This window comes from Tachysurus vachellii, chromosome 12 (assembly GCF_030014155.1).
Source record: "Tachysurus vachellii isolate PV-2020 chromosome 12, HZAU_Pvac_v1, whole genome shotgun sequence".
NCBI classification, from domain to species: Eukaryota; Metazoa; Chordata; class Actinopteri; order Siluriformes; family Bagridae; genus Tachysurus; species Tachysurus vachellii.
In genome coordinates this window covers 514,232-526,731 of record NC_083471.1, presented here as the reverse complement: position 1 = coordinate 526,731, position 12,500 = coordinate 514,232, and the positions used below count along the sequence as shown (strand labels likewise).

At 39.6% G+C, this 12,500-nt stretch overlaps 2 protein-coding genes across 2 annotated transcripts; one reads left to right on the top strand and one right to left on the bottom strand.

The window, feature by feature from the left end:
• Nucleotides 1-508: 508 nt before the first annotated feature.
• On the bottom strand, nt 509-2,557 carry fosab (v-fos FBJ murine osteosarcoma viral oncogene homolog Ab). Its single transcript, XM_060883866.1, has 4 exons — nt 2,359-2,557; nt 1,890-2,123; nt 1,682-1,789; nt 509-1,571 (listed from the first exon to the last, which is right to left on the bottom strand). The coding sequence occupies exons 1-4, from the start codon at nt 2,419-2,421 to the stop codon at nt 996-998; spliced, it is 981 nt and encodes a 326-aa protein (XP_060739849.1). The 5' UTR covers nt 2,422-2,557; the 3' UTR covers nt 509-995.
• Nucleotides 2,558-6,817: 4,260 nt separating this feature from the next.
• On the top strand, nt 6,818-11,525 carry si:ch211-153j24.3 (protein c-Fos). The gene is made up of 5 exons (XM_060883288.1): nt 6,818-7,042; nt 7,441-7,698; nt 8,404-8,511; nt 8,771-8,983; nt 9,499-11,525. Exons 1-5 carry the CDS (start codon nt 6,983-6,985, stop codon nt 9,859-9,861), a joined length of 1,002 nt encoding a protein of 333 aa, XP_060739271.1. The 5' UTR covers nt 6,818-6,982; the 3' UTR covers nt 9,862-11,525.
• Nucleotides 11,526-12,500: the final 975 nt, after the last annotated feature.

Below are 12,500 nucleotides of genomic sequence, written 5' to 3'. Positions count from 1 at the left end.
TACTACAATGCTAGATCTGTATAATGTATTCTCATACTGTATAATGTATAATGTATAACTCATATCTCCCCGTTTCTTATCAAAAAGCTCTAGAGGAAATGGTGTGCAGATAAATTTCACATAAAGTCTCAGTCTCTTTTCCTTAAGTTGAGGAGGAGGTGAGAATCAAGCGGAAAGGGAAAGAGAAATTCCAAACTGAATGATGAGAAATCAACTCGCTAAAATTTCCCAACTTCGCCCTGGTCAGAAAAGTTTCAGCAGCATTTGGTTTCCTCACAGATTAGCATCATGTGTGACGTGTTAGCACCGAGACGGCTGCGTTACCTCACTGGATGACTTCAAAACCAACTTGTGAGGAAAGTTTCATTTACTGTTATTTAGCAAAGCCACTGTTTCACTTCATCATTCACTTCAACCACTGTTCATCATTTCAACTTATTTTATGTAACTTAATAAGTCAAACAAATCAGGAAAACACCCCCCCCCACACACACACAAAAAAAATATGTTTTACGATGAATATTCATTTTGTTTTATTTTGCAAACAGTTCGTTTGCTTTTGCTTCACATTCCAGTATAAAAATACAATAAAAAATGATCTAATATATTTTCAAGACAATGTTTTCACAGAAAACTTCATGTAACGTTAAAAGAGCAGCACGACGGCTAGATAAAGAAAACGCACAAATTCACACGAGTCGGCTGAATATTGCGGAGAACATATTACAGTTATCGAGCACCGTGAACTATGTATTTATTTGTTTATTTTCTACACAATATCTGCATAATTAAACACAAAAAACATGCTACATGTTTAAGAGGCTCATTCCTATGCATTAATATAAATAAAATATTAACCACAACAACAATAATGATAATAATAATAATAATAATAATAAATGATTGCTTAGTGGAGTTTGTAGCCCTGCATTTTCAAAGTCTTTAAGGTCAGTGTTGATATGAGGATGATGGAGGTGAATAAATATTGGCACCCCTCATAGTGTGAGCATAGTGGGTGAGTTGAGCGAATCGGACGACTGATCGTTGCTGCTGCTTTCACGACGGTGAAGCTGTGCACAGCTGGAGAAGGAGTTGCTCTCTGGGTACGAGAAGACGAACGAAGACGTGTAGGACGTGCAGGTGGGTGTGCAGGTGACCACGGGCGTGCACAGAGGCTCCAGGTCCAGGATGGCCGGTGTGTAAAGTGGCTCCCAGTCCTGTGCGGTGTACACAGAGTTGGACAGGTCGATGTCTGGCACTGAACGTGCCGTGTCTGCCTCAGATTTGCTAAAAAGATCAAGCGAAGCTTCCAGACTGGACTCGAGGTCAGAGAGCTTAACAGAGGTGGTGGTGGTGGTGGTGTTGTTCAGCATGGAAGGTCCAGACATCACTTTGCTTTCAGATGAAGCCGGCGAGACGGAGGGTTCGGTGAAGGATGAGTCCATCTGGGATGGGATCTTACAGATGGGAGAATGTGCGGCCAGGATGAACTCGAGACGTTCCTTCTCCTTCAGGAGATTAGCGATGTCGTTCTGCAGAGACGATTTCTCGTCCTCCAGCTTGTCTGTTTCCTTCAGAAGTGAAAAAAATGCCTCATAAGTTTGAGCCTTAATTCATTTGGTGCTCATGTGTCGATCTTTTTTATTGATACAGTTTAAAAGAGGTCATAATAAATACTTACGGTTTGCAGGGTGTCTGTCAGCTCACGTCTCCTGTTACGGCATTTAGCCGCAGCGATCTTGTTTCTTTCACGACGAACACGCTTCTTTTCGTCCTCCACTATAGCAAACTAAAAAAAACATCAAAAGAAGTTAATTTCCATCCTGCTGAGTTCCATGTTGCACATGTTATTATCACACGAATAACCACAGTATAGTGATGATATTTACCTGGTCGATTTTGCCCCTGCGGCCAGTGGAACCTTGAGCCTTGTTTCCGCTCGCAGTCTTCACCGTTTTGGCTCTGGAGAAAGTCGTGTTGGAGGAGTAGGGATGAACCCTGCTCTCAGACGGAGCCATGGACGACACCACAGACTGAACCATCCACTGCAGGTCTGGGCTGGAGGAGATGGCTGTGACGGTGGGCACAAAGGAAGCTCCTGAGACTGTGAGGTCCGTGAAATCCTGAAGGACAAATGTGAAATGCTCTTTAGACTCATGCAAATCCGTTTAAAAAAAAAAACAATGTCATGGCGTTGTTTATACTGAGAACAGGAAACATTTACAAGTCAAATGAAACAGAAGGAAGCTCAAAGCCATCACAGGTCTACTGTAGGTTAGTAAATCAGAATGAAGCTGTGAGTAAACAGTAAACAGTAAACAGTAAACAGTAAACAGTAAACAGTGCACAGTGCTTTACCTCTGTAGTATTGACAGGAGACATGCTGCTGTAAGTCAGGTCGGTACCGATGGTGGAAAACATCGTGTTATTAAACCCACAAGAGCTGATTGTAATGCGGAATAAATCCAAAAGCGGAGAAAGTAGTTCGCTGTAAAACTTGTTCGACTCGATGTTAACGTTTCCTTCTCTTCCTTCTGCTCTGCTGCTGCCTCCGAAAGTGAGTGCTGTCTGTGCGCCGCTCCTCTGTCCTTATATACCGAGCGGTGACGCAGGGAGAAAGGGGGCGTGGTCTTTCTCTAGGGCAGAGTTCATGCAGCAAACAAACCTCTGAAACCGATTCCAACGAACACGCAAACTTTCTCTAAAATGTGCGGAATATATCAGCAACCTTCCGATTACACCGTTTTACGTCTGTTTTTAACGCCGGACCGATATAAAGGACATGATTCTGTGCCGTATAAACGAGAGCAGGGGATCCCATGGCGTCATTTACCTTATATGGAGATCGCATCCTGACAGCGCCGATGTGGGCGGGGCGCTGATGGGAAATCACTCTGTAGACAAGCGCGAGACCATGACGTCAGAATAACGAGCGTTTTTTTTTTTTCGTTTTTTTTTAAAGCACGTTCCATTTAGAGCTTTAACCGTCGTCATGACAACATGGCAACGTCTTTATGAAGCAGAACCATAACAATGCCGAAAGGAATTCCAGGATGTGTTTATATATAAAGAGATATAAAGAGATAAATAGTTAAAGCTTAAGCAAGCAATAATATCACTGCAGTAAAAATAGAAAGCCTACTGAACTGTTAGCCATGCAACGATATCAGCACGTTTTAATAAGAGAATAAGCTCAGTGTTATTGACATACATGAACTGTAATGGATGTTTTATTACAAGCTGTATTTTCTAACCTCGTTATTACTGTGTTTAAAGTGCTGTATAGTTTCATTACAACTGTGTATTTGTGCTCAAATGCACACGTATTTATCGTGGGGATATAAAACACCCAGAAACGAAGTCTCTGTAAAATAGAGTTAATACATCAGTAATTCGTTACTTTAAATAGTTCGATATTAAAATATTTACAATGATATTAAAGAATGCAGGTGAATGCATATGATGGATGATTATATTTTACTGATCTGTGTCTGATCTACATAGCGGTTGTCTGTGTGTTTGTCTGTATTAATATGCAGTGTTTATACATTTTAACACACTTTGTTATTATTAAGGGAAAATGTACAATTGAAATCTTTAAGTATGTTAAGAGTGTGTTGGTGTCATATAAGCCCACGTGTCATATAAGCCCACGTGTCATATAATATATAAGTAATATATAAATAGTATATATTAATATTATGTATAAATATATAAGTAATAAAAGGGCTTTTGTATTGTTTCTGTGAAACGAATTAAACGCGTTGATCCGATATATGATGAAAAAATGCAGACTTGAAGTGATTGTGTGTGTGTGTTTGTGTGTGTATGTGTGTGTGTGAGAGAGAGAACTGGGAGAAAGAAATAAACACACTGTTATTGATTAACAGGAGAAATAAACAGCTTGCATCAGCGTTTCTATGGCGCGCGCGCGCTGCCTCGCGCTGTGGCTCCTGTTGTGTTTAACCTGCTGAACGTTGTCATGGAGACGCCCCTCCTAGTGACGTTAGTTGCCGCACTCTGATTGGCGGGACGTCTGTTCCGGGTGCCGATGTGTGTGTGTGTGTGTGTGTGTGTGTGTGTGTGTGTGTGTGTGTGTGTGTGTGTGTGTGTGTGTGTGTGTGTGAGTGTGAGTGTGTGAGTTTAAACCGGTATAATCCGACCGCACGCGACGTCACCGATGTGTTCCTTTCGCTTAGCTGGTTAGCAGTTAGCTTGCTAATAGGAACAAACTATAAACTATAAACGAATGCAAATGTCACACAGGTGATGTTTTTACTAACAAAAGTGTTTACTGCACTATATAATACCTCAAAGAATGAAATAAATGCATCAGACATGTTTACATCAGAACATCACCTGAGGGTTCTGTCATAAATGCTGGTCAATGCATTTAAAATGGTTCTTTATTAAAATAAGATTGTGGTGTTTTATTCAGATGATTGTTGTTATTCTGTTGAATGTTTGACACAATCCTGCTTGATGATATAAGACCATCACATCCTACAGACAGACTGTATGTACAGTGTTCTGTTCTTCAGCTCATGTTTATTGTACATAAGAACACAAAGACAAGGACATGTGATATAACCCATGTGTCTGTACATATAGCTCTGTTTATATCAACAGTTTCTTACACAGAACCATTACAACAAACAGTTTTATAGCAAAAAACAAGCAAATTATTAATATTTAATATGAATGTTGTGTAAAAGCATCATCACACATTGTGATATTTGCTTAACTGAACACAAACACACTCATATACATCAGTGACAGTCATCATGTTTGTGAATTAATTAAATGTTCATAAATCTGACTGCACATTTCTGAAGGGTTAACACACACAGATCTCAAACACAATCTTATATATTTTGTCCTGTCCTGTAATTTTAATGCCAAATCTAATCAGCTCTAAGTTCCTGATACATGCGTGTGCACAACATGGACATGGACAGTATTCAGATCCAGTAGAGTTCAAATCCAGAGATAAGTGAGGTACAGAAATGACTTGCCACCTTGTTTACATAGAGTTACACAAGAACATTTTAAAACGTCAGATAAAATTATTTCTCATTATGGTGAGAAAAAGTTTGTTAGGATTTTTACGTTGTTTTTAACTTGACGAGCAACGAGTAGTTTAGTAAAGGAACTAGGGATAAACGTATAAACATCTAAACAGTGTTTTATAAAGAACTTAGTAGTTTGTTAAACTGCAATGAAAAAGTGTGAATATTAGGTTTTTGTTCAAATTTAAAACACATTTTTGGTGAAATCTATTTATTTATTTTTTGATATGCAAATCAGAACATATATAATGGATCTTAGTCTTTTTTAAAAAGAAAATAAGTAGTTAATTGAAGAAACTATGCATACAATAGACATATGTAAACAGTGTATTAAAATAAGACAACAATTTATTGTCCTTATTATTATTATTGTAATTATTATTATTATTATAATGATTACATATCCCTGTAATGGGCAGACTATAAGGCCATAAGAAGTGTTATGTGTTGTGTGTTACAGGCTCTACACTAATAACAGATCACACACACAGCTTGTCTGGGACTCAGGTCATTGTTCTGGAGGGAATCCGGGGCGGACTGACCGGCACTCACACCACCCAAACCGGGCAGGGGGCGTGTCGGGCTGCCGGGAAACACTTGGATGGAGCACAAAAATGAGGAGGCCTGAGTTTCCACGCTGAAGGCCTCCGTTTCCGCGCCCATACAAATGACCACGTGTTTTATTCCAGTTAAAACGTCCATAATGTCAGCAGCACAACTGCTGCAGGTGACAAGCACAGGAACTAGGGATCTTCACTTATTTTACTGGGTTTCATCATGAGATGATCCTGTAAAACAACACACACACACACACACACACACGTTTAAGGTGAAAACAGAGTCGTGTGGCGTTTTAATTAAGTCCGATGAGACAAAAATAGACAGAAGCTCAGCTTTGCCGCAATGGCGCCTCTCCGGAAACACCAAATATGGTCATTAAGCGCAGCGCTCCGACTGGCACATAGCGCGCGCTGCGACCTGATTGGCTGCCGTGCGCTGCGCATTGTGATTGGCTCGCGTGCGTCTTGTTGCTGCAGCACTTGTGTTGCTCCATCATGCAATAATACAGAGAATTATAACAATAATAATTCACTTTTCTTATCCTCACACAATTAAATGACTACAAGCACAACATGAATAACATAACACACATTTTCGTGACGGTTATAATTTAAATGATCATTCTAATTATAATGTGGTGACGAATATAAACGTAAACATTAACGTATGAATATAAAAAAGCACCTTAAAGTGTCATGTCCTTATTATAATACAACTGTTTACATGATAAAGGTGTGCAATGTGCAGTAAAACATATAAATATATCACTAACTGAAAGCCTGTGTTAAATAAAGCACATGCTTGTGGCTGGGATGATGATGATGATGATGATGATGAATAAATGAGGATACCTGACACTGCTGTACGGATTCTTAGGTGTTGTTAATATAAACCCAGCTCCCAATGAACACATTCTAATGGCAGATGTGCTTCCATGAAGTCATTTATATTTTATTTACATTATCGTTGTTAATATTATAATATTAAAAACACTGCACAAAATAACAACACTTGTACAACTGGATTATTTTATTACGGATCATATGAACAGCACACAGCTGCCTGCTCTTTTATTCGAACCCCCTGGACACCCCATGAAGGCACAATGGTACAGTCCAGTCTCACAGATTTCATTCATAAAATTGTCGCTTCACTACAGAAGCGCAGGAGCGCAGGAGCTGTGCGGATTTAATGCACTGCTGAATTACAGCAAAACCTTACAGAACATTACAAACATCACAATAACCCACGGCATTTATCATCAGCGCACGTGGTGCACCTGATACTGTAGAATAACTGCTGCAGGATTTTTACTGATCTGATTATTTGGTTTATTATTTTGTAATTAGAAGATGCCTAAAACCGGGTCCTCGTCTCGCGGCCAGCTGTCTGACAAGGAGGCGCTCGCGCAGGTACACGTGATGTAAATGATTGTTATTTTATATATTTATTTTAATTGGTTGATTGCACCATGTCATCAGACAGATGTGCGTTTGGCATCTGGAGACAAAGGACAGGGAACCGTGGAGGTTATGTATTTGCCATGTATCTGATGCTTGATTTAATTTCATTCATTAGTGATGACGTAAAAAATAATTCTCTATTTGTTTGAAATAATACACCTATGTTTGCATTAAAAAGATTTAACATAAAAAGAAAAGGATGATGAACAGGTATTAATGATTAATTATTCATTTGTAACAGTGTGATATTAATAATCAGTCATTATTTATTGCTGCAATTATCTGAACATCAGTATAGCAGGATAAACACGCTAATTGTGGTGTGTGTGTGTGTGTGTGTCTGTCAGAGCTCCGACAATGGTCCCTTCGTCCCCACGGTTACTGCCATCGCCACGGCGCCTGATCTGAAGTGGATGGTCTTGTCCACTGACATTTCATCAGTTGGAGACAAGCAGAAAAAGACACACACACCTCAGAAGAAGATACACACACCTCAGAAGAAGACGCACACACCCCAGAAGAAGGCACACACTCCTCAGCTGAAGAAAGAACCTGAGACAGGTCCTGGGTTCACTGTTGGCCGGAGGAAAGCACAGAAAGAGCAGGTAAACCAGGTTTATTCAGGTGTAGAGATCATCACTCCCATACAAACCACACAACATCCTATAATACTCAGAACGCTCCACACTGCTTCTTCATGAACGATCTCAAACTCCATGACCCCCTACTAATCCCAGAGAATGTTATTAGAGCGTTCAGTAGGTCACTTATTCAACAGATTCTGATAAGCTTCCAAAAATAACGTTTCTCTAATGTTCTATTTACGTTTACAGTATTTGGCGGACGCCTTTATATGGAGTGACGTAATATAAACATGTGCAGTAATATAAACATGTGCAGTAATCGGTTAAAGGATTGTTAGTGTTAATATAACTAATAACAAAAGAATATTACATTGTGACAACTTCCAGAAAATTTTCCACCAACATAAAACTGCCTAGAATTGTGCTGTTGCTAGACATGAAGATAATAATGTTTTATATACATTTACACACACACACACACACACACACACACACACACACACACACACACACACACACACACACACACAGATGTTTAAACAGATTAGCAGGTACACACAGACAGATGTACAGACAGATAGATATCTGCATGTTTTCATCTCTTTTTTGACCTCTATCTGAAATGGAAGCCCTCTGTTATAATGTTTCATTAAGAGGAGTGATATAAGGAACCTTTACAGGAACTAAAGACATTTTAACAAAATATTTATTATTTTTGACACTCAGCTGTCTCCTGAAGAGGAGGAGAGGAGGAGACTCCGGAGAGAGAGGAACAAACTCGCAGCCGCAAAGTGCAGAGACCGCCGACGTCAACTGACCGACAGCCTGCAGGCTGTGAGTCTGTCTGTCTGTCTGTCTGTCTGTCTCTCTATCTCTTTCTCTCTCTCTGTCTCTCTCTCTCTCTCTCTCTCTATCTCTCTCTCTGTCTCTGTCTCTGCATGGTTTAAATAATGTGAGATACTAAACCCTGTGTGTGTGTGTGTGTGTGTGTGTGTGTGAGTGTGTGTGCTTGTGTGTGTGTTTTGTCAATAGAGCTTCAGTGGGGTATAATGCGTGGTTTCTCAGTGATTTTGTTTTGGTGTGTGATGTACAGGAGACAGATAGTCTGGAGGAGGAGAAGGCTGCTCTGGAGGAAGAGATCAGCAGTCTGATGAAGGAGAAAGAGCAGCTGGAGCTTCTGATCATGTCCCATAAACCAAACTGTAAAATCCCCACTGAGACAGAGGAAGAAGAGAAAGAGGAAATGCAGGTTCCTGATGAAACAACTCAGAAAAAGTCTCAGGTTCTTCACGTCACATCAGCCGTGGTATTTATATTTATATTTTGTACAGTAAATTTATACGTCTTAAATACGCTGTAAAAGACCTAGACACATGAACGCCAACTGGAGAGGGGGGAGTTATACAATGGGGGAGGGGAAATACGTTGGGGAAGGGGTTATACAGTAGGAAGGGGTTATAGAGTGGGGGAGGGGTTATACAGTGGATACAATAATTATTACATAATGTAGAACAATTGCATATGATTAACCATTCAAATGTTTATTATTTATTTATCTCAAGAAATAAGGCTTATTTATACATCACCTGTCTGATGTAGGCTTATTTATACAAAACATAAGAACACGGCTATTAGAGGTTTAACTTGTTCTGGAAAAGAGCCAGAAAAGTTCATCTTACTGTAATAAAAAACCCACACAAAGCAGTCAGACAGTAAATCGATGATTAATCAGCCTCATGAATAATGGAATCAAACATTATGATTTAATGATATCACTGTTGTGCTGAAAGTTCTCACACAGCTCTCTCTCTCTTTTTCCAGACCTCTTCTGAGAATCTAGAGAAGATGGCCGCCTCTCCTGTTCCTCTTCACCAAGAGCCTGTGATCTCAGGAGATTCAGACGTGCTGCTGTGCTCCAGCGCTGAGTTGGAGCCCTACATCGACATCAAGGATGTGGCCATGGAGGAGTTTGGATCCAAAATGGAGTATGATGACGATGACATGGACCTGCTGGTACCCGACATCGACTTAAGTGCCTCTCTGGGCCTCAGCGAGTGGGAAACGCTCTACATGAGCATGGGAGGAAATCTGGAGCCACTAACATTTGATTTCAGTCAGGGCGAGGAGTGTGAGGGTGGGAAAACAAAACCTGCAGCCGAAAACTCCACCCTGCTGAAGTTATGAAGCTCTGAGCTGAAGAAGAGACAAGGTTAATATACAGAATGACAAAAGATTCACTAATTTCTCTAATCTCTGAGCTTATTCACCCACTCACCTCCCAAACACATGAAACCCCATCTAAAACAACCAAACCATAAGAATCTCAACCTAAACATCTTAATCTTTACCAAAATATCACAAATCCCATTCGAAATTTCCAAATCTCCAACCATACACACTATTGTATGTCTAAATGACTCAAATTGTCTAATCTCCATGTAAAACTCTTAATCTTCTCCCAAATATCCACGATGTTCACCATAATACCATAATATCCACCCCAACTTTAATCTCCACTAATATGGTAAAATTTTCATCCAATCCACAAAAAATTCTCAAATTATTTACCCTCATCTGAACCCATATACCCTAATCTGCACTGAAATATCCAGGTGTTTACACAAATATATTATTGTTCACTGCAAACCCAAAATACTGCAATTCTCAAGAAATAAAAGGCATAACAAAGGCATAACCTACATAAAATCCAATCTAATAACTTTTTCAGGGCCTTAAATACTCTAAGCTCTATCCCAGTTCTCCACCCTAAAGGGTTATCCGAATGCCCTGATTCCCACACACAGCCAACCAAAACACCACAATCTCCACTTCATTTTACATCATTTTTATGTAATTAATAGTTTTCAATAAAAATACCATAGAGGTCAGTTTTTCAGGCTAATCTCCTGAATTCTCAAACCGAATCAGAGAGAGGTGAAGGCTCAGCACTTCTGATGTCTGGAATTGTGTCCTGGCCTCTTGCCTCTTTTGGGCCCCTGAGCTTTTAACTATTATTGTTATTAGTGTTGATTGTCCATAACTGAACATCTGACTCTGTTTTTCTATAAAAAGAAAAAAAAAAGAAAGAATAAACAGAATTAATCGAATTATTAATCCACAAACACATGAACAGTGATGTGTCGCTGCATGGCTGTCTTGATGTGATGCACTTTTAAAAACTTTATTGTGAAGGTCTTTAAACCCTAAAGCATTGTTTTGTCTGTGCAAAGTGAATTATATCTAAGAGCTATTCAGTTTTTTAGACAAAAAAAAAAACATCAGAAATGGTTCTTTAGAGAAAGCAGTTAATATGTCGCTGTTACTGATGGTGTAGCATTTTGCAGGGAAGGTTTTAATGAGGTCTGTTTTGTAAGAGCATTTCTTCCAGATTGTGATGTATATTCATCGTATATGAGGCTGGTTTATGCACTTTTGTACTACGTCACTTTCTGTCCATGTTGGTGTTGATCTTGTGCTTTAACGTACACCAGGGCTGATGATATGATATGTATTGCTGTACGAGATATGAAACTAGGTATTGTCAGGACATTTTGAGTATTGTAACGTCTGAAATATCATGTTCCTGGCCTTCGATGATGCATTGCATGAAAATGACCCAATCACTCATTAGTGTTGATCAGAGAATTACTAGCACAACATCACACAATGTCATGATCTTGTCAGTCCATGTTTAACAGAGAAGCTGATCTTTTCACAGTATTATGAACATTGTGATGAATATTGTTGTTGTCAAAAAGCTCTACCTGGTTGTGTTGTTTGTGTGTGTTGTTGTTCTCATGTGCCACAACTCACTATATTCTTTGGTTGGGTTTTATATTTTTATTACCTCCAATTATGCCATGTTTACAGATGTGCAAAAAAATAAATAAATAAATAAATAAATAGATATGATTATAATAAGGAATGATATGAAGTGTATTTGATGGTGCACTGATTTTAGGGCTAAATATGTATAATATTAGCAACATGCTAAAATGTTAGCATGGTGTTTTCTCCTGAACTAGCATTAGCAGTGTGTTCTCTAATCAGGGACACTACATATGAACTTTATCGAACACTCTGCAGAAAAATAATATTAATAATTGTCTCTAAAAAACTCAATTTTCCGCCTCACAGAAACCCACAAGCTACACGGAACCTCTCTGTTCTGTTCGCCTGCATGCGTCTGACGCAATACCCTTGCGTCAGCACGTATACGTGCGACGTTCGTTCTAGTCACTTCGTTCCTCTGTAATACTTCCGTGGCCATATATAGCTATGTTTGGTTGCCATGGTGACGCAGGATCTCTCTCTCTCTCTCTCTCTCTCTCTCTCTCTCTCTCTCTCTCTCTCTCTCTCTCTCTCTCTCTGCGTGTGCGTGTGTGTGTATGTGTGAGTGTGTATGTGTGTGTGTTTATGTGAGTGCGTGAGTGTGTGTGTTTATGTGAGTGTGTGTGTGAGTGAGTGTGTGTGAGTGTGTGTGTATGTGAGTGCGTGAGTGTTTATGTGAGTGTGTGTGTGAGTGTGTTTGTGTGTGTTTATGTGAGTGTGTGTTTGTGTTTCTGTGTGTGAGTGTGTGTGTGTGTAGTGTTTATGAGTGAGTGTGTGTATGAGTGTATGTGTATGAGTGTGTGTTTGTGTGTGTGTTTGTGTGAGTGCGTGTGTGTGTTTATGTGAGTGTGTGTGTGTATGAGTGTGTGTGTGTATGTATGTGTGTGTGTGTGTGTGTATGAGTGTGTGTGAGTGTGTGTTTGTGTATGTGTATGAGTGTGTGTTTGTGTGTGTGTTTGTGTGAGTGCGTGTGTGTGTTTATGTGAGTGTGT